This window comes from Cricetulus griseus, chromosome 2, assembly GCF_003668045.3.
Source record: "Cricetulus griseus strain 17A/GY chromosome 2, alternate assembly CriGri-PICRH-1.0, whole genome shotgun sequence".
Classification (NCBI taxonomy): domain Eukaryota; kingdom Metazoa; phylum Chordata; class Mammalia; order Rodentia; family Cricetidae; genus Cricetulus; species Cricetulus griseus.
In genome coordinates, this window is record NC_048595.1 from 294595746 (window position 1) to 294617249 (window position 21504).

General features: G+C 41.2%; 1 protein-coding gene across 1 annotated transcript in view; it reads left to right on the top strand.

Annotated features, from left to right (window-relative positions):
* Positions 1–2448: 2448 nt before the first annotated feature.
* Chd1 (chromodomain helicase DNA binding protein 1) overlaps positions 2449–21504 on the top strand; it is a 62702-nt gene continuing 43646 nt past the window's right edge. The window contains exons 1-4 of the mRNA XM_027401200.2: positions 2449–2635; positions 16250–16451; positions 17408–17521; positions 20014–20078. Of these exons, the coding sequence (XP_027257001.1) occupies positions 2583–2635; positions 16250–16451; positions 17408–17521; positions 20014–20078 (434 nt within the window). The 5' untranslated portion in view covers positions 2449–2582. The remainder of the gene's footprint in view (positions 2636–16249; positions 16452–17407; positions 17522–20013; positions 20079–21504) is intronic.

Sequence of the window (21504 nt, forward strand, 5' to 3'; positions counted from 1 at the left end):
CCAGAACTCTATTTTCTTCTCTTTCACTAGGGCCCCGCCCGGGAGGAGACTTAGCCGCAGGTCGCCCAGGAGAGTAACACGGCGAGAGGCGACAAGGTTGCCCAATCGCTGGGTTCCCAGGCTGCCCGGGTGACGCAGCAGCTCAGGCTGGACTCGGGGCACAGGGCGCGCTCAGCCCACACCCACGGTAGGCCGTCGCTGGCCCCGGGTCCCTGCGCACCGGTGCGGCGTCAGGAGCGCCGGTCTCCAGGAGTCCGGCACCGGGCGGTCGCCGAGGGGAGCGCGGGTTGGAGAATGGGCGCGCGCCGCCTCTCCGCTCCTCCCCGCTCCGCCCCGCCCCGCGCTCGCGCGTCGGCGGAAAGGCCGGGCGTGCGCGCCGCCGCCTCCGCCGCGCGCCGGGAAGGGGAGTGAGCCCAGGCGGTGACGTCGCGCGGGAGGCGGAGGCGACGACGGCGACCTCGGCGGCGCCGCGCGGCGGAGACGGTTGCGCTCGCTCGCGGTCTCAGCGTCATGGCGGCTGCCGGCGGCCGATAAGCGGCGGGGCGGGAGCGCGGACGGAGGAGGCGCCCTCGGTACTTCCCGCTCGGCCTCGGCGCCCGGAGATGAACTGATCGCGGGACCCGCTCCGCCGCAGCCCCGCGCGTCTCCGCCCGCGGCCTCCCCTCCCCCTCCGCCGTCCGCGGCGCGGTCCCGCGGCCTGGGCGTCCAGGATCGCGGGCCCGCGCGCGGGGGCATCCTCCACCCGAGAGGCGCCGGCCCGCGCCACCCTGCGCCCCCGCGCCCGCCGGTAAGGACGGGTCGGCGAGGCGGGGAGGCCGGCAGCCGGCAAGGCCACGGTGAGGTGTCCTGGCGGCCTGGCGCGCCCGGCGCGCGGCGGGGACCAGCACGTGGGAGCCCGAGGGGGAGGGCGGCGCGGCCGGGCGAGCCCGGGAGGGCGCGCGGCGGGCGGCGGGCTGCGGGAGCGGGAGGCGGGAAGGAGGCCTCGGCGCCCGGCTGCGGGGAGAGAAGGTGCCGGCGGCTGCCCCGCGCGGCGCCGCCCGGCAAACTTAGCCGGAGCCCGGCAACTGCCAGGCCGGGGAGGGAGGGAGGTAGGGAGGGAGGCTTGCAGAGCCTGGGCGACTTCGGGGGGACTCTCATTGTTGAGGCGCGGGAGCGTCCGGAGTCCCGGGCGCCTGGAGCAGGACTTGAGGGCAAGGCGCCGAGGCGGAGAAAGGAGGTGAGGCTGGAAAGGAAGTCCAGCGGACGGGGAAAGCCATCTTGAGGGGCGAGAGGAAGGTGAAAGGGAAAGAGCGCCCGGGCGAGTGAACTTTTCTCGGCGCAGACTTTCCGGAGAGAAGGAGGAGGTGGAGGAGGACTCGGACACGGCTTAATAGTTAGAGTTCTTTCACCCAGGCTGGAATTAATAGTTAACGTCAGGAATTACTGTCGAGTGCTGTGGGTTTTAGATAACCTGTCCTGGCAGAGGTAGGAAGGTTGAGCTCTGCACGTTCGAAATCCTGATCCACCCACCAGGTGCAGGGAGTCGGCCTCGGCCGAGGTGGGCAGAAGCCCGGGGTGACCCTCTGTTCTGCGGCGTGGAAAGAATCAGAGTTAAGTCGCTGCTGGAGTCAGAGGATAACTCTTGCCTGTCGGTGTGTGTGTGTGTGTGTGTGTGTGTGTCTTGGTACTTTCTGGCTGGGGAAGGATCTGACGTCTCCTTCCCCCGCTTCTTCCTCTCCCTCCCCTGCCAGAGATCTCCTTTGTTTATTCGTGGTTGGCTTGTAGGTGACTCTAGTGCTCCGGCGAAATCTTGAGAGGTGGAAATACTGTTTGTCTTGGTACCCACCTCCCGGCAATCGCCGGCCGGGAAAAGAAGATACAGTGTATATTCTTTGTATCAACCTTTTAATGCTTTTCAAGGCGTCCTAAGTACCACATCAGATAAATGTTTCTTTTTTCCTTTCCCTCCCTTTCACTCTACTTGATAAAAACCTCTATTTTGACGTTTGCATTTTTGTCAAAATCATGATACCTTTTTATCACACCCTTTTCCATATGGGCATTTAAAACCTTTCCTTAGCTGGAATATGAAGTTCATGGTAATAGGAATTAAAGCGTCACTAATGTAACCTTTACCAAAAAAAATTTATGTTACATGGTGCCACTTTGTTTTAGTGATGTATATATAAGTAGTGCTACACAGTAGCAATTAGCCTTGAAAAGTTTGTTGCCCTACAAATCTTTAAATTCCTTCTGTCGAAACAGCACTAGCAGTGGCAGGCAAGATTCTAGTAAGTAATTAAGAATGTATTTAATAGATGCCTAGTTATTCTAAGTCAAAGGCTTCCCCATCTTCCTTGCCACCTCTAGTCTAAGGGCCTAGGTACATTTCTGTGAGTTCTAAGTCGGACTTACTTCTTTTCCTACAGGATATGTTTTTAACTGCTAATATATTTCCCCCAGGTGAATCAAGAGAGGATCCCCAAGAAACCCTGTGAATGTTGAAGAAAATTCGTCTTTGAAATTTCGATATTCGAGGAAGTTGCCATTTATATTCATCTTTTATTAAAGTGGGAAGATTTGTGTTTTCCTTGAAATTTACAATGAATGGACACAGTGATGAAGAAAGTGTTAGAAATGGCAGTGGGGAATCGAGGTAAGCAGGCACTTTACATCAGCTGACCACTTGAGAATTGAAAGTGTGCTTGAGTGTTTTTATAAAACCGTTTTACTAGGCCAAAGTTAAAAAGATCCTCCTAATAGCAGTTTTGTAGCTGTTACAGGTGTGTGTGTGTGTGTGTGTGTGTGTCTGTGTCTGTGTCTGTGTCTGTCTGTCCGTGAGCATGAGTGGGAAGATATCAGAGAACAACTGATCAATTTAAATGTATTGGCGATTTATATTGAGTTAATTGAAGCTGAAACAGTAAAGAAATATTACTTGGTTTGACTGTTAATCAACTGTCCAAATAAATGCATGAAGCACTTCCACACTCCTCTTTTTCTGGAATTTTATGTTTTACACCTGCTTTTTTCCAGTGTGATAGCAGTAGCTACCAGCTACATGCAACTATTTATATTACAAAATGTTCAAAATTCTGTTAGTCACACCAGACATTTCACATGGTAAGTAAATGACATATGATGTGTGTCCACTATATTGGACAGCACTAATAGGAAACATATTTCTCCACCGAAGAAAACTTTAGACAAAATTGATGTGAACTTAAGTCTATTTTATTTGCATATTGGAGTTTTAGAGTTTTTAACTTGGACCATATTATTTCTCAGAACTAAAGTTAATGGAAATTAAGTGTTAAGTCATTTTTATGTGCAAGACAATCTTTTTAAAGGCAGGGTCTTAGGCTCATGCTGGCCTCAAAAAGATTTCCCAGTCTTAATTGAAAAGATTACAGGCATATATTGCTGCCTGGTCAAACACCATTATATTCTTTTGGTCCCTCTACATTTCTAGTAGTCTCCACATTACTGCTACAACCCATATATTCATATATACTATATACTATAACCCAGATATTCATATACTTATATTTAAAAGTCAGCACAGTAGATGTTGGAATCTGACTGTACACTTAATCCCAACTCTGTCAGTTACTCAATGTGAATTGAGATAAATCATTCTGTTCTGATTTTTGCTCTTGTAAAATGGGAATTACACGATTATTTACTAAAAATTAGGGCTTATACGAGATACCGTCTGTCAGCTTATCATGGTTTCTGATACAATGGGCATTGAGTATTTGCTTATTATTAGTTAGCATTATGTTTAGTGTCATGTAGGACACTTAACTGAAGTAGTGGTGGAGAAATGGGAGGGACAAGAAACAGGAAAAGTGAAGTGATGGGATAGTTTATGAAAACAGTAATAAAAAGAAAATAGAGAATAAAATAAACAGTTATGGAAGAAACACTTTAGTTCAACCAAGTATGGATCTAGAAGTTAAAACCCTGGTTGAACCGGGCAGCTGTGGCATGAGCCTTTAATTCCATCACTCAGGAGGCAGAGACAGGCAGATCTTTGTGAGTTCAAGGCCAGCCTTGTCTAAAGAGTGATTTCCAGGACACAGAGAAACCCTGTCTTGAAAAACCAAAACCAAACCAAAACAAAAAAGACCCAAAAGACAAAAAAACTGGGTTGAGGGTGGGTAAGATGACTGTGTGAAGAAGACACTTGCTGCCAAGCTTGTTGACTTGAATTTGATCCCTGAGACCCTGGGAAGAGAGAATTAGTTCTCTCAGGTTGTCCTCTTCACAGGCATACCATGGCTCTCTGATGCCCTTACATCAACATTTAAAACATTTAAAAGAAACAAAAAAAAACTTGATGCCCATACATAATTAGATAAACATTTAAAACAAGCAAAAAAACCAGAAAGCCAAACCAACAAATCCTGAATCTTGCATGAAATAGTTGTTTTAGAATATTTCCAAATACAACATTAGGATTGAAATAATTCTATAAAAGTAGGGACCAGTGTCATGGCACACACCTTTAATCCCAGTATTCTGGAGACAGAAGCAGGTGGCTCTCTTGAGTTCGAGGCCGTCCTGATCTATATAGGAGTTCAGGGACAGTCAGGACTACACAGACCCTGCTTTAAAAAGTCAGTGGGAAAAAGGTTGGAGTAAAGATACACATGGTAGAGTTTATAGATTCAATGGAGTTGAAGTTAGGTTAGAGGATTTGTGTGTGTGTGTGTGTGTGTGTGTGTGTGAGAGAGAGAGAGAGAGAGAGAGAGAGAGAGAGAGAGAGAGAGAGGGAGAGAGAGAGAGGGGGAGGGAGGGAGGGAGATTGAGATTTGGAGTTTCAGTGTGTAGCCCTAGTTCACCTGATTCTCATTATGTAGACCTGCCTAGCTGTGAATTTACTGTGGTCTTTGGCCTCTCTAGTGCTATACCTAACTTTTGAGTCAGATTTCTGTAGATCCATTGTAGTAAGTGAATAGAAGAGTTACATTGTTTAAGGTCTCTCATTCATTAGGAGCAAAGCAATGGTTAATAAGTAGCTATTTGCCGAGTACACGTAGGAACCAGGCTACCTACCTATTAGGAAGTCAGACTCTTGAAGCTTATCTGCTTAGCCAGGGGATCACCTGCTGGAACATTCTCAACACTTAAATTATTCCAGTGTTACCCTATCTAAAGCTAGGAGCAGCAATAATGCCAGTTTGATAATAGAGGTGAAAAACAAACAGGCAAACAAACAAAAAACCCTTTGAAATTATTTAGCAGTTTCCTTTCCAACTGGGCATTAGGGCATAAGGAAGGGAGTTGGAGGCAGGAGGATCTGGAGTACCTGGTTATATCCTTTCATAATTCATACACATTTTAAGTGATTGCAAGGCCTATATTATTCTGAGTAATTTTGCCATGCATACTTCCGGTGCCTCTGAGGAGCATTGCTTACTATTGAGGTATCTGACTTTACAAGTGCTTTGGAATTTATTAGAAATAGGGTTAGCTTTTCTTTTACCTTGCTTTCCTCTTGCTATTTTGTCTTTTATTTTCTCTGTGCCCTTTGTCATTGATGCTTCCTACTCTTTCTCCCAAATACTTTTCATTGTCAGGCAGTGCAAAGAAAAGGGGCTGTGCATCATTAGCCAAGGAGGTGAGCTCTACAGATAGGATTTCACCATGGAAGTATTAACTTGGGTCCACCTTTGAAGTTAGTATACATTGTAAAACAGGAAGCAAATTTGTGTTGGTTAAGAAGTGTAAAATGTGTTTTGCTACAGAATTTCATTTTTATTTGTGGAAGTCTCTGAAATGAGGTTGCCATTTGGTGTTTTGGGTTGGATTTAACTTTTGCAGAAAAAGAAGTGTGGAGGCAAAGGGGTTGCTGATTCCTTCTGTATAGAGCAGTCTTCTTTAACTCTTGATGGAAGAAAGAATTCTTGAGAAGTAGTTTCTTTGGCTATGTTATAACTGATAGTTTTGAAACTTTCTTGCTTAGAAATGTGTGGGTTATGGCTGAGGGGGGAAGTGAACACAGGCTCCTGTCCCTAACCAAGAAGCTCTACCTGATGGCAGAGGAAAAATTAGTTTTTACCAGTGGAATGTCACTTGGATTACTAACTGTATTTTTGGGTAGGCCTCATACCCAGGAGTAGTTGCCAATACAAGATTAACTCAGAGGTAGTTTGTAGACTTTTTATTTCATTTTGCTTTGGTTTTCTTTCTTTCTTTCTTTCTCTCTCTCTCTCTCTCTCTCTCTCTCTCTCTCTCTTTCTTTCTTTCTTTCTTTTTCTTTCCTGAGACAGGGTTTCTCTGTAGTTTTGGAGACTGTCCTGGAACTCTCTTTGAAGGCTGGCCTCGAACTCATAGATCGCCTGCCTCTGCCTCCTGAGTGCTGGGATTAAAGGCTGCACCACCACTGCCTGGCTATTTCGTTTGCTTTGGACATTTTTTCCCCCTTATTGATCTTTTGTTTGTATATTATTGTTTCTGATTTGTCTTTTTGTTAGTCTCTTTTTGTATGTATCTTTCTTTAGAACTGGGTAGGTGGTGAGAATCTGGGAGGAGAGAAGGGGGTAAGCTGTGTCAGAAGAGATTCTACGAAGATGATATTTTTCATGGCACATGCCTTATGATCCCAGCACTCCAGGAGGCAGAGGCAGATCTCTGTATTCCAGGTCAGCTTAGTCTATACAGTGAGATCCAGGCCAGCCAGAGTTAAAGAAAGAAATAAATAAAAGCATCATGTGTTTGTGTTTCTAGAGCAAATCTTTTATTTTGTTAAATGCAGGCCAGGATGCACCTGTATAATAGTTTCATGTAACTGAAGCCATGCTCTCTGAATGTAATGCTGAGAAGTTTCAAGCCACCAGTTTTACCTGTATGGACTTGGGTTGTGACCAGGTTCTGCAAGCCCTGCTTAAACATTGTCAAAGATTGCATTCACTATTACTTTTGCAGTGGTGGACATGGAGTCTGTGGCCTCACGAGTTAGAATGCTCTAATCCCACCTCCAGCCACGTCTGAATCCCACAGGTTTTATTCCTAAGGTTATTTTGAAGAATGATTTAGTTCAATTTAAGGGCAAACATTTGAAACTTGATCATGTTTTGCTTATTTTTTGGATAATTGATAGTTGCTTATTAGGTTCAACTTTTGGTTAAGTTTGTTTGGTGTTTCTTGGTCTTTATTTTAGTCACTTTTTAAAAAGTTAATTCAGGTTTGTGAATTGATGCTAACTGTAAAGTAATGCTAATTGTGAAGTAAGAGTGGAGAGATGTCTCAGTGGTCCTTAAGAGCACTGGCTGCTCTTCCAGAGGACACACACACACACACACACATACACACACATACACACACATACACACACATACACACACACACACACACACACACACACACACACACACACACACACACACACGAGAAGCACTTTCAGGAACACAGGAGACTGGGAAATGATAAAGCTGGAATGACTAGAAATCACCAGTTAAGAAAACTGGCTGTGCCAATTTCTTGTGATGTCATTAGTTGCAAGAAGAAGTAACTCTTTCCTTCCTTCTTTCTTTCTTTCTTTCTTTCTTTCTTTCTTTCTTTCTTTCTTTTTTTTTTTTTTTTTTTTTTTTTTTTGGTTTTTCGAGACAGGGTTTCTCTGTGTAGCTTTGGAGCCTATCCTGGCACTGCTCTGGAGACCAGGCTGGCCTCGAACTCACAGAGATCCGCCTGCTTCTGCCTTCGAGTACTGGGATTAAAGGCGTGCGCCACCAATGCCCCCGCAGAAGAAGTAACTGTTAACATTTCATTTCTCTTAATCCACATCTTTGTTCAGTTGGACTTTCTTTGTCTTCATTTTTTTCTCATATCTTATACAGGCTTCTGAAGCTAGGATGCCTATTTGGAAAACTCAATATACTTTGTACTAGCAGCTTTATTTTAGCAATAGGATATTTTTTGTTTGGGTACAATTAACCAAGTTACAATTTCTGTAGAGGTTTTGGTAAATATAGGTTACTATAATTAGCATTACAGCTTTTAACTGGTGAGTTTTAAGAGAATATGTGTGATTTTTTTTTTTTTTTGAGTGCGGTATTCTAATTGTAATAATAATTACAGGCAGTGATGATATGAAGTCCCAGCCTCTTTGTTTCTGTGCTTAACTGGATGCTTTCTGTTGTAGTTCTATATTAAAAATAAGTTTCTTTTGGAAAGAGATGGTTGAAAGATTAATTTTTCTTTAATTTTTAAATTTTTTTGATGTATGTGACAAGGTTTTGTTGCCCAGGCTAGCTTTGAACTTACTGTGTAATGAGGATGGTCTGTAGCTTTTGGGAGCTCCAGCTCCCAAGTGTGGAGATTTGGGGGAGTGCTGGGAGTAAAAGTGTGTAACCAGGCCTGGAAGTAACTTTTTTGCTTTTTTTAATGGGAAACTTAAAATGTACAGAACAAGAAATGTTAGAACTCAGCTGTGATTCTTTTGCCTGTAGCCTGTTGGAATGTTGGGTTTTGTCCTAGTCTTCATATTTTACCAGGTTCCTAAGTGATTTGTGTATGATGTGTTAAATTCACATATATTAACACACACACACACACACACACACACACACACACACACACGGCACTGTGCATCTCAGGAAATTACAAAACACATTCCCACAAAACTCCTTTGCTATCTACAGTGTTAGAATTCCTGCTTTTTGGGTAGGAAAATAGGGATTATAAACAATTAAAATATTTAAAATTTTATTTATGTGTGTATTTGTATGTTACATTTGTATATATGACTGAAGAGGCTGGAATTAGGGTGTTAAGGTCTCCAGACCCCCAGAGATGGAGTTGCAGACAGTTGTGAGCTACAGAGCATGGGTTCTAGGAACTGAATTTGGGTCCTATGCAAGAGCATTAGGTCCTTTTAACCACAGAACCATCACTTCAGCTTCTATAACAGGATTAAAAATCATTGTTTTAAAGCCTGAGAGCTGATTCAGTGGATACATGCTTGTTTGCTACATAACATGTGGTTGTGAGTTTGGATCCCAGACCCCACACAAAAAGCCAGGCATGGGGCACTCAGCTGTAATCACAGCAGTGGGAGCGGGTGATAAAGGACCCCAGAGATTTGCCTGACGGGTAAGTTACAGTGAGAGGTCCCGATTAAAAAATAAGATGGACCCTCAGTCTGTGAGGGTTTCAAAATAACCATATTCATATCAAAATTCATACATACATAAAGCTGTTCACATGGAGTTGCAGTGTAACATGAATTAATAAATGACAAATACTGGGGTTCAACCTGAAGATCAGGGAAGCAAATCATCCTGCCACCACCAGCTCTCCTCACTTTAAGCCTAGGCTGAAAGGGCTGATCTCTTCAAGTCTCAAACTGCTGCCTCTCCTCAGTGTGGCTGGAGACCGAATGCCTCATACTCTACTGAAGTCCCTGCCTCTATCTTTCATACCCCTCTAGTGCTGGGATTAAAGGTGTGAGCTATAATGCTCTTTTAGACTAGTGTAGATCTGGGTGGCCTTGGACTCACAGAGATCCATCTACATCTTAATCCTGAGTCCTAGGATTAAAGGTGTGTACTACACCACCTAGCTTCTGGCTGCTGGGATTAAAGGTGTGTGCATCACCACTGCCTTATCTCTTTAGCTTGAGTCTGACTTTGCTTTTCTGAATCCTCTGTCAAGCTTTAATAAATCAGAAATAATACATTACTGCATTGTAGCATGTTCTAAAATAATATATGAACTTTAGAAAGATTATAATTTGGAGGTAGCAGTGGATTAGTTTGTATATACTGTAGTTAGGCAGGTATTCATGGACCTCACGAAGAAGAGGTGACAAAAGAGAATTTGGTAAATTGCTAGAATGATGCAATGAGCTATATAGAAAATTTCTACTGAACTTTTTTTATAATATTGGTAAAGTTGATACAGTTTGGAAAGAAAGAATAAGTACTACATTTAGTGAAGAAATGAAGGTTTTTACAAAGTTCCATTTCCTCCAAGTAAAGATATGCTATTTTACTAAAGAGAATATATTAGACTTGTTAGTTTTAGAGTTTTGCCCTGATATTTATACCTTGTTATGCTTAAGTTTTCGTGTGGTTTAGTTTGAATGGAGGAATGGGGGGAAAAGGGAGCTATGCTAGAGATACATGTCTAAACATTATTTTAATGTAAAGGTGTTATGACTTAACATGCACAAAATACTGTGGGAGCCTGAACTAGAGCAGCCATCTGTATCTGGGGCAGTGTGAATGGCTGCAGGGAAGATGTGATACTGTTGTATAGTCCTGGGTCTATCAGTTCTTTGAAGAGGAAGCATTTTCAGACAAGGACAAGTATAGAGATGTAGTTAGGTACCTATGCTGGGCTCCACCCCCTTTTTGAGACTGGGTCTTGGAACTTGCTATGTAGGCAGGCCACCAGGCTGGTCTCAGATTCACTGAGGTCTGCCTGCCTCTGCCTCCCAGAGAGCTCTTTATTATGTTTGCCCCTGTCCACCTCCTCCTCCCTCCATTCCCCTAGTTCATCCCTCAGGAATTTTTAGCTGATTTGTTCCTAGTAGAAACCCCTGCTCAGTAATTGTTAGTTGAGGTAAAAAAGTGAAATCAAATTATAAATTGTACAAAACCTTTAAAATAATGTTGGTGTGCAGTGTATTAGAGACCACCCAAGCACAGGGCCTCAAATGCAAATCTTTTCTCACTGTCAGGTGGGTGTGTGCTACCCTTGGATGTTATGGGTTTTCTTAGCATGGATACCTGCCCATACATTTGTTCTGGCTAGCGAGACAGCTCTCTGAATTATCCAGTGGTGGGTGCTGGTCATTTCTTTCCAGCAGGAATGGGATGTGGGAAGTGGTAGGTAAGAGGAGACATGATGAGTGCTTCATATTAGGGTGATGACGCAGATGTTACATACATCACTTCTTTTTGCCCGTGTCCTACATGCTGAAGTCTGCTCAGATGGCCACAGCTAACTGAAAGACACAAGGGAACTCCTCTCCTTTCCTTTTGCGTGGCATTGAGATTTAAGTAGTACTAGAAGGCTGGAATCAGGAGTCAGAATTTAGCACACCATCATTTCTATGGACTAGTAGGCAGTTTCTGGACATGTACAAGTATGGCTATTTAGCAGGCATATGATCCTTTCTGTAATTCTGTAGAAAGATTGCCCCCTATCATGTGTGTAACAGCATGCTCTCCTCTTGTAGTGAACCTAAATACTACTTTTTTTTTTTTTTTTTTTTTTTTTGAAAGAAAAGAAGCCTATAAGAAAAAAATGTTTTTGAGACTGGATCTCCTTTTTCAATTCAGGGTCACCTGGTTTTGTGTTCTTCCTCTGCAGTCTCTGAATATTGAAACAGCCTGGCTGTAGGAAAGCCTTTATAAATGTGCAAAGGGAGACAGTAAATAAATGACATATTATTTAATAACATTAAAATAGAAACCATTGAGTCAGGGTTTGACTGGTGGTCTAATATAATACAGTGTGTAAATATGAGAAGTAGCTATTCCCCTTTGGTGCTGCTGTTAGGAACATTTTTCACACCTCTTTGTCACTCTCACACTCACTATGATGTTCTTTTTGGCATCTTAAATCTACTACTATTTTCCTTTTCCATTCCTTCTCTTTTTCCTTAAGATTTCCTTTTCCTTTTCTGTTCCCTGTTTAGCTTTGGCTGTCTGTCCTTGAACTCACTCTATATACCAAGCTGGCTTTGAACTTACCACAGAGATCTGCTTGCCTCTGCCACCACCAGTCAATGCTGTTTTTAAAGAGTTAATTTGTCATTTTTTCATGTGCTAAAGATTAATCTTATTTATTTATTTATTTTTAATTTCAAAGGACTGACTTGAATGGAAAGTGTAGAGAAAGAGCTACCTTTTTTCATGGTGGGCTGAACTGGTGTGGACTTGATGATTGGGGTACTTCCCTTAAATATGTGAAAATAAAATAGATCAAGGGAAAGAAAAGTTGTTTAGCTGAACTTGGAAGAACTTAGACATGAGAATGCAAAGCCAGAGCAGTAAGGACAGTGCTCTGAGCAAACCTAGCAGCCTGTACAGTAGATATTTGGAGGGTCACAGAACCTCAGAATAAGACTAGAGTTGGATTTAGAACTGAGAATGTGGCTGTAGCAAGAATTAAAGAAAATAATTTTCTCCTTAAAGAAACAGGAAGCCTTGTTTGCTAAGAAAAAGGTCTGTGAAAACTTGTGTGTGCCTTCATGAAATTCTTATGTTCTTGTAGAGGTAAAATAAAACACAGCATGAAAACATTTTTAAGTTTGTGGAGTGTCATGTCTTAAATGCTTTCTTACTGGGAAAGAAGTTTCAGAAAGGAAGGACCCTCAGGCCAACCAGACAACACAAAGACATTTTCCAGTTCTTAGATGTTTGGTGAATTGATTCTGTGGTAGAGTGTCAGCATCATCACAGCCCAGCGTTACTTACCTGTAGACAGTGTGCCTGCCGTATGGGAAGTGGACTCAGTGTATCAAGATTTTTTTGGTCATTTAAAAACAGTTTTAATTAAATGACTTTGGGGAAGAGTAAAACGATATAGAGGAAAACAGAATGAGAATGTATGCAGAGGTTTAGACTTATATTACTGTAGACTAGGAAGGAAAGGGGATATAGTAAGATATCCTGAGTGTGTTAGGTAGAATGGTAGAAAGTAGGGATGTATTTGCTAACCCAGTGTTGTACTGTTGTGTTGGCTTATGTTAGTCGTGTGTGAAGTGCTGGATGGAAGAGCACACCTTGGAGTACAGGCTGAGTGGTGATGTTTAGCAGCTGTTGAGGAAGGGTGAATGAATGCTTGCACCAAGACTGGCTGAGAGGTAGGGGAAGGGCATGTGAATTCTAGGACTGAAGGAAAGTAGGTTTTTAAATCACAAAGCAGAGAGAGAATGATTTTAGATTAAGTGGGATAATATCAGAGTTCACATTTTGGGCTTTTTAGTCAAGCAGTAATGGTATAAGTTTTTAACCTCCTCAAAAGGTGTGGTTACAGCTCTGCCACAGGCTTTTAGTGAGCATGAGATGGATCCCAGGCTCCCACAGCTTAGGACTGGGGTGGAATGGCTATCTCGATTGATGCTGGTTAGAATTTGAAAACTATTTCTATGAGGTAATTCATAGATACAGAATCATGACATTTTAGTTATGAAATTCATGAGGACTTAACCCGGGAGTTAAGTTAGCTGCACAGAATTTTGTTGATAAATTAACATTAATATAAATTAAAATATCTTAGTGTCTCTGTTAACACAATCTTTTTCTAAGCACTCCAGCTGACAGCCCTGACTGTCTCAGTACCCTAGGTCATGCTGGAAGACAATGAAATTGGTTTTTAAGTTACTGCAGGTATGAAATGTTGAACATGTTTCTCTTTTCTGCTTTGGCTACAGACTTCAGCATTTTATTTAAGATTTACTTTGGCTTTTATTTCTGGAAAATCATACTACTTTTTACATAATGAGATTTATTTTTAATTAAATTAACATTAATAGTTCTTTTTTTTAAAGATTTTATTTATTATGTATACAACATTCTGCTTCCATGTATATCTGCACACCAGAAGAGGGCACCAGATATCATTATGGATGGTTGTGAGCCACCATGTGGTTGCTGGGAATTGAACTCAGGACCTCTGGAAGAACAGCAGGTGCTCTTAACCTCTGAGCCATCTCTCCAGCCCCCCTAATAGTTCATTTAAATCATGTTTTCATACATCGTTTCTTGTTGACCACGCCTTGCGTCCATCCCCACCTCTATAATTCCCATTCTATTTTCATGTCACATGTATACTATTACATGTTTTTTCTCCCTCCTCTCTTCCTTAAGACCTTTTCTTCCCTCTCGTGATTCCCTTTGTAAGTTCACAGTCTACTCCCATGCCTACCCATACACATTTGCACATATAAAAATTAAAATGTGAGATATTTGCTTTTTTGAGTCATGGTTATGTGACAGTATAATTTCCAGTTGCACCATTTTCCTGCAGATACCGTCTGTGTGTATGCACCACATTTCCTCATCCAGTTGTGAGTTCATTAACATCTAGGCTCCTTCCATTCCTTTGTGAATGCATAGGCGTCCCTGCAGACTAGAGCCTAGGAGTGGTTTAGTTGAGTTGTTACTATTTTTATTTTTATCTTTGGACAAACCTCTATTCTAATTTCCATAGTGGCTTCACTACAAACTTAGAAAGAATATCATAAAATCCCAAACAGTGAGCATCTTATAGCTGAGTCACCTACCATTGGACAGTCTTCTGGGAAGAGCAGCCCAACATTTCTGCTGTCTTATGTTTACACTTAGCTCTAGGGACTTTGCTGTGCTGTCTGTCTATCTGCCTGTCTGTCTGTCTGTCTGTCTCTGTATAATTTGAAAATAGGTTGCAAGAATCTTGCCTCTTGCACGTTTAGCCTAGTATTCACTTTCTAAGAATAAGGTATAACATTGAAATATTTATCATTTAGGTAGAATAATTCAAAACACATTTTTTTCTTCTAGCTTTTTTTTTTAAAGTGTATTATTTTTATTATGTTCTGTAGTTACCCTATTGTACAGTTGGACACCAGAATTCATTTTTGCTAACACTTTCCACTTCCTCCCCATTCCACTAAAGAACCATTTCAATAAGCTACTTTGGACTTTAATGCCTGAGTTCAACACTTCCTAATAGTAAGTGCGCGCTGTTAATGTGTAGGAGCAGGAATCTATGGCAGAGGCTCGCCCTAAATTCCATCATCCAGCTTCTTTTTATTTTGAAGACAGTTTTACGTTAGGTCTCAAATTGTAACCAAGGATGTTACTGAACTTTTGATCCTCTTGCCTCCTCCCCTCCTAGTGTTTACAGGTGTGCTTCACTGTGCCCACTTTATTAGACAAGCACATTTTATGCTATGTGATTTACAGAAAGTAAATACTCCACAAAGTAGCAATCTAAGACCTTCCATCTCCTTACCAACCCTAGTCATGTCTAGATGAGCTGTTGTAAACATCTAAACAGCACAGGAAGCTGCTCATCAGCTTACATAGCTGCTCAAGGTAGAACTTGTTTTGATGGTAATAACTGCGTGTCATTTCAGTCTCTCTGGGCCTTATATGTGAGTGGTTCTCAGTAAAGTTATTTGAATTAATGATTTTTCTTACCTGGTGAGTTAATAGAGAAATAAAATAGTCAGGGGAAACAATCTTCTCTAATGGCATTGCTAAAGTTTGTCTCAAGGGTTCAAGTACAATAGGACATTTCTTCCTTTTATTAAAAGACACTTAATGATATCTGGGGGCCTCAGAACTCTATGTTTTGGGGAGGGGAATAATGGTGGGAAGGTTGAGGGGATGAAGAGAAAAGAACAATATTGGTGGGAACACTGTTGAAACCAAAGATCTCACCAGACAAAGTTTTTCTTTGTGTTTCTATGAAACAAAATTCCACTACATTTTCAAAACACAGATACATTTGTTAATTTTAGCATGCATACATTTAATTTGTAGAATAAAAGTCCTTCCTGGTAACGTTTCCTATCTTACAAATCTGTTAGGTCATTCTGGAGAAAGAATAGCTTTTAAGTAGACTATCAATGAGTAGTGCCATCTGGTGGTATTTTTGAAAATTACAGCAGGCAGGAAGCTAGTACCCTGTACCTCAGCCTCCCAAGTACCCTATTGTACAGTTGGAATTACAGTAGGCTTGCGTTGCTAGGAACTGGAAGTGGTCTCACTTTCTGCCCCTTGTAAGAATTCCCAATAATGTGTATTCATTTCTTTATACAATTCCTAACTTAAACTGTTAAAGCTCTCTCTCTCTCTCTCTCTCTCTCTCTCTCTCTCTCTCTCTCTCTCTCTTGGTTTTTCGAGACAGGGTTTCTCTGTGTAGCTTTAGAGCCTATCCTGGCATTAGCTCTGGAGACCAGGCTGGCCTTGAACTCACAGAGATCCGCTTGCCTCTGCCTCCCGAGTGCTGGGATTAAAGGCGTGTGCCACCAACGCCCAGCCCCAGAGCTAGTCTCTTAAAGGGCTTTTGTACTATGACTTATATACATGTTGTCTTCCTAGTTTCTAGCCCAAGATCTAGCCCAAGTACAGACGTGGTAGGCCTGGAACATTATATTTGAGGGAGAGGGAGATTATAATCTTACAGATATGTATGTCCATTACTATAAATGAACATATCCCTTTGTATTGGCCACAGATAATTGTAGTATTAAACTGTCTACCTTTCTGAAAAATTAGATTCTTGTTGAATTTTGCTTCAAGTCTTTATTTTTAAATTATAGCCAGTCGGAAGATGATTCTGGGTCGGCATCAGGCTCTGGATCTGGCTCAAGTTCTGGCAGCAGCAGTGGTGGAAGTAGCAGCCAGTCTGGGAGCAGTGACTCTGACTCTGGGTCTGACTCAGGAAGTCAGTCAGAGTCTGAATCAGATACATCCAGAGAGAACAAAGTTCAAGCAAAACCACCAAAAGTTGATGGAGCCGAGGTAATTCAGCGGAAAGTAGGATTTTTGTTTTGTTTTGTTTTATTGCTTTGGAGGAAATTAGTTGACATTACTTGTACTAGAGTTTTTAGGAAAAAAGATTTATTTTTCATGAATCAAACTGGCCATGTATTTAACAAACTGGCTTAAAAGAAGCTAATGGCTGTATAATACCAAATATAAAAGAGAACTCTTTTCTGCCTACTTAAGACAGAATTTGAATTTTTTAACTGGGTGAAGTCATGGGCTGGGAGTGTAGTTCAGTAGTACAGCCCTTGCCTAACATGCATAAAACCCTGGGTTTAGTTTCTAGCACCACAAACAGCAAATGACAGAAATTGAATTTTTTGGATAGAAGTAAAGGTTTCTTGAGGTCATCTTGTTAGGCTTACATGATCTGCCTTCAAGGTCTACAGAAAGGGCGCTTTATCACTAACAGCCAGAGGACTTGACAGAACCCTTTCTTGGAAGTTACTGGTAGGGTAGGATGAAATTGGAAGCATGCGGTGTGTGCTGTGTTACTCAGAGTACCAGTTCCGAGAGAGCTAAGATGCTCGTGCCAAAATGAAAATCATGTTCAGGTTTGTTAACGGAGAGCCCCCCCGGAGAGCCCCCCCACTGCCATCACCCCCCAAAAAAAGTCAAGTTGCATGAACAAACACTGACATGGCATATATTTTGACTCTGGCTTTTCGCCTTTACCTAACACAGGAGGAAATAGGCAACCACACTGTGAGTAAGAGTAACCCAGCACCTTTGAAGCACTAAGAGCATGGTGGTTCTACACAAAACCCACTATGCCATCAGTTCTCATGTCCACTTGAGGCCTGCATTCCTTTCATCTCAGGGACACAGCCTTTATATAATGAGTGAGGAAAATACTTACTTTGAGGGGTGTAAGTGTTTGAACTATAGTTTTACCATATTTCAGCTCTCCCTGATTTGTGTTTCTGGTACAGTTTTGGAAATCTAACCCCAGTATTCTGGCTGTTCAGCGATCTGCAATCCTTAAGAAGCAGCCACAGCAGCCGCAGCAGGTGCACGCGGCTTCATCTAACAGTGGATCAGAAGAGGTAAGTTCACTGTGAGCTGCTGTGTAAAAGTGACATGCCTACTCACTAAGTACGATTCCTTTGGATGGAACAGTACCTGTATTTAGACACATGTATCAAGAATCTTGGCATACAGACATCTTTCTCTTTTTCTTTTTTCTTTTCTTTCTTCTTCTTTTTTTAAATTATTTAACTTCATTTTATGTGCACTGGTGTGAAAGTATCAGATCCCCTGGAAGTAGAGTTTCAGATAGTTGTGAGCTGCCATGTGGGTGATGGGAATTGAACCTGGGTCCTCTAGAAGAGCAGTCAGTGCTCTTAACCACTGAGCCATCTCTCCAACCCTCTTTTTGGTTTTTCGAGACAGGGTTTCTCTGTGTAGCTTTGGAGCCTATCCTGGTACTCTCTCTGTAGACCAGGCTGGCCTCGAACTCACAGAGATCCTCCTGTGCCACAATTGCCTGGCCAGACATCTTTTTCTTTTATACCAATATTCCTAATTTCAGAGGCTAATAAAAAATAGTGGGACCTTTGTGTGCATTTCCTCATCACAGCAAAACAAATAAAATAGCTAGGTTTGATGGTGCCTCCCTGCTGTCCGGATCTCAAGAGGCTGCAGCAAGGTGGATTGTTAATTAGAGCTCAGCACTGGCCGTATAAGCTTGAGACCCGACCTGCCATAACTAGGAAGACACTGTTTGAATTTAAAAACTAGAGAAGCACATGGTGAAATTTCAAGAAATAGTAAATAGGATGAATTGGCATGGTAATGTATGTCACAGAACTTGTGAAGCTGAGGTGATAGGATTGTGACTTGGAGGCCTTTTCTCAGCATCCCAACCCCAATATTTTGTATCCGTATGCACAGGCACACATATTTCAATGGATGAAGACATACTAGTTCTCTACAAAATATGAGCCTGGATTTGTTACTTAGAATATTTGTGTATTTTCTTAGTTTACTTTCTATTGCTGTCATAAACACTAAGAGCAGCTTGGGGAAGAAAGCGCTTATTTTGTCTTACACTTTACAGTCTGTCATGAAGGGAAGTCGGGGCAGGAACTTGGAGGCAGAAACTAAAGGAAGAGTGCTGCTTACTGGCTTGGTCTTCAGGCTTACAGTTGAGCGACCTTTCTTATAACTCCTAGGACCTGCCCATGGTGACACCACATGTGTCTGTGAGGCCCTACCACATCCATCATTACTCAGGATGCCCCACAGACTTGCCTATAGACAATCTGATGGAAGAATTTTCTCAACTGAGGTTCCCTCTTCCCAGATGACTCTGGCTTGTGTTAAGTTGGCAAAAAAAAAAAAAAAGTAACCCAGTGCTTATGTATTCATTCACATGATATTTTGATGTATTCCCAGTTGGTGTGTGTTTGAATTTATTAATATTTAGTCCATATATATATATATATATATACACACACACACTATATATATATATGTATTCTACTGTGGATTTCTTTACTCTCTGTATTGTACATATTTGTATATATTTGTGTATTCTAGTTTTAAAACACTTCTTAAGGAATTTTTTTTATTATAAGATTACTGCCATACATGCCACTTTTGGGTAAGATTTGTTTTTATGTATGTGTACCTGTCTTAGTTAAGTTTCTGTTGCTGTGGTAAAACACCAAGACCTTATAGAAGGAAGGGCTTATTTGGGCTTACAGTCCCAGAGGGATAGGAGTTCATCACCATGGCAATGGGGAAGCATGACATCACACAGGCATGGCACTTGGAGCAGCAAACTGGGGGTTCTCACAACTTAAACCATGAGTCGGAAGCAGAGAAGCAAACTCTGGGAGTGGCCCAGTTTTGAGACCTCATGACTAGAATTTCCTTATATTGTATGGTTGAATAGTATTTCATTGTGTGTACACACAAATATTTCATATATTGGCTATTGAATAACCCTAAATTATTGAAATATATTAAGAGAATGGACCTTAAGAATAAACATGTTTCTATGTGTTGACAAAAGCACCTGGATGTTTCTACAAATACATTTAAGAAAAAAATCAATTTGAGATTTTATTGAATCTGTAATCTTCAGCAGTAATTAATGGTCTCTAGGATGCTAAGTCAGAAATTTTACAAAATGCTGATGTTGTCATACTTAATTTCACTGTCTTAATTTGTAATAAGGGCCGGGTGTTGGTGGTGTATGCCTTTAATACCAGCACTCCTGAGGCAGAGGCAGGAGGATCTCTGTGAGTTCAAGGCTAGCCTGGTCTCCAGAGCGAGTGCCAGGATAGGCTCCAAAGCTACACAGAGAAACCCTGTCTCGAAAAACAAAAACAAAAAAAAAACCAAAAAAAAATTTGTAATGAGGATGCTTTTAATTACTTTAAACTAATACCATAAAGCAACATGGGACAAAAAGGGAAGCTTTACAGGTATTGTTAGGGAAATGAATGCTGACTAGCACAGCAAGTGGGACTTTTCCAACTTGGTTAGACTCAAATTGTGAGTAACTGCCACTGTCCTCCATTCTCCATAGGACTCCTCCAGCAGTGAAGACTCGGACGACTCCTCCAGTGAGGTCAAGAGGAAAAAGCATAATGAGTATGTGATTTTATTCTGCTGACAGTTTTCATACCAGGGAAATACTATGGTTTTGTATTTCTTCTTTTGTAAATTTCCTTTCCAAAGGTAGTTTTTGAAATTCTTAGTTCACGCTATTTTTGAGGTTAATTTAAACTACTACCTTAACATTTGTCTTTCTGTCACCAGCTGAGGTCTATTTTATGCCAGTTCTTTTATTTGTTGTAACGTATCCATACCAATATATTTGTAGATTAAAGATCAATTTTAAATGATATCAAAATACTACTCTCCAAATATTTTTATAACTTGGGAGAAAAGCATGTAGGATCATAGAATGATTGGACTTGGTTGTTGTATTAATTACTCATACAGTTCATCTATACATGAAGTTCACTTTCTTCTGCAGAACTCACTTAGAAATTCATTATAACTGCCACAAAATCTGACCCAGAAAGCAGTAAGAATATTTTCACACCTTAGATCATGATCATGGGTTTGGTTTTTTTATTCTGGTGTTTTGACCGACAATTTTTCTATTTGTCTTGGGTATTCTGTATATTTACTTTGTTCTATGTATGTTTAGATTTATTATTTTTTTTAATTTTTTCACAGGCTTTGAATGTTTATAATCTTAAGATTCATACTTTTTAGTTTATGAAATTCAGTTTTTGTATCTTTGGATATCTTCTGTTTCTTTCTCCTCTGTCTCTCATAGGCCCACCTGTTAGGAGGTGTATTTTGGATAATGTAGTTTGACTCTGTAAATCTTCTTATGTTTTGTCTTTGTTTTGATGTGAGGAATTGTGTCTAATTTCTTCAGATCTGCTTTATAGATTTGTATGATCAAACGTAAGGCTACACACATGCCGGAAAAGCACTGACAATTGAGTGCTATATTCTATATTTCTATATTCTAGTTTTCAGTGAGAACTATATGGTAATTTCAACTATGATGACTTCTCATCTCTTTAAATCTTCTGTTGAGCTGTTAATTTCTCAGTAAACATGGACGCAAGCAAATAATAAAAAACATGTCATTTGGGCTGATGTGTAACACTTAAAGGGTATAAAAATTAAAAGTCACATTGGAAATTTTATTTGGAAGATTTTTTTTCCACTTGTCCTGTATAATGCTGCTTTCAGTGTTCATGCTCTAAAAAGGCCCCAAAGATAAAAATAACTGGCTTCCACCATGTTTTCTCATAATCTGATTTTCCGTGTGTTTGATGTGTTTATCATTGTCACAATTGATGTAGCATATGTCAAGCAGTGAAACAAGAACATTACCTGCGTTAGGGTAGAGTACAGGTTGTATATTGTTACCATATACTTCTGGCTGAAAATATTGCAGGGTTTAGAATTTAGCTTTTTAAGGAATATTTTACATATTCTTTATCTCTTGGGTACCCATAACCTAAACTCCAAATTATCAAAATCTCAAATC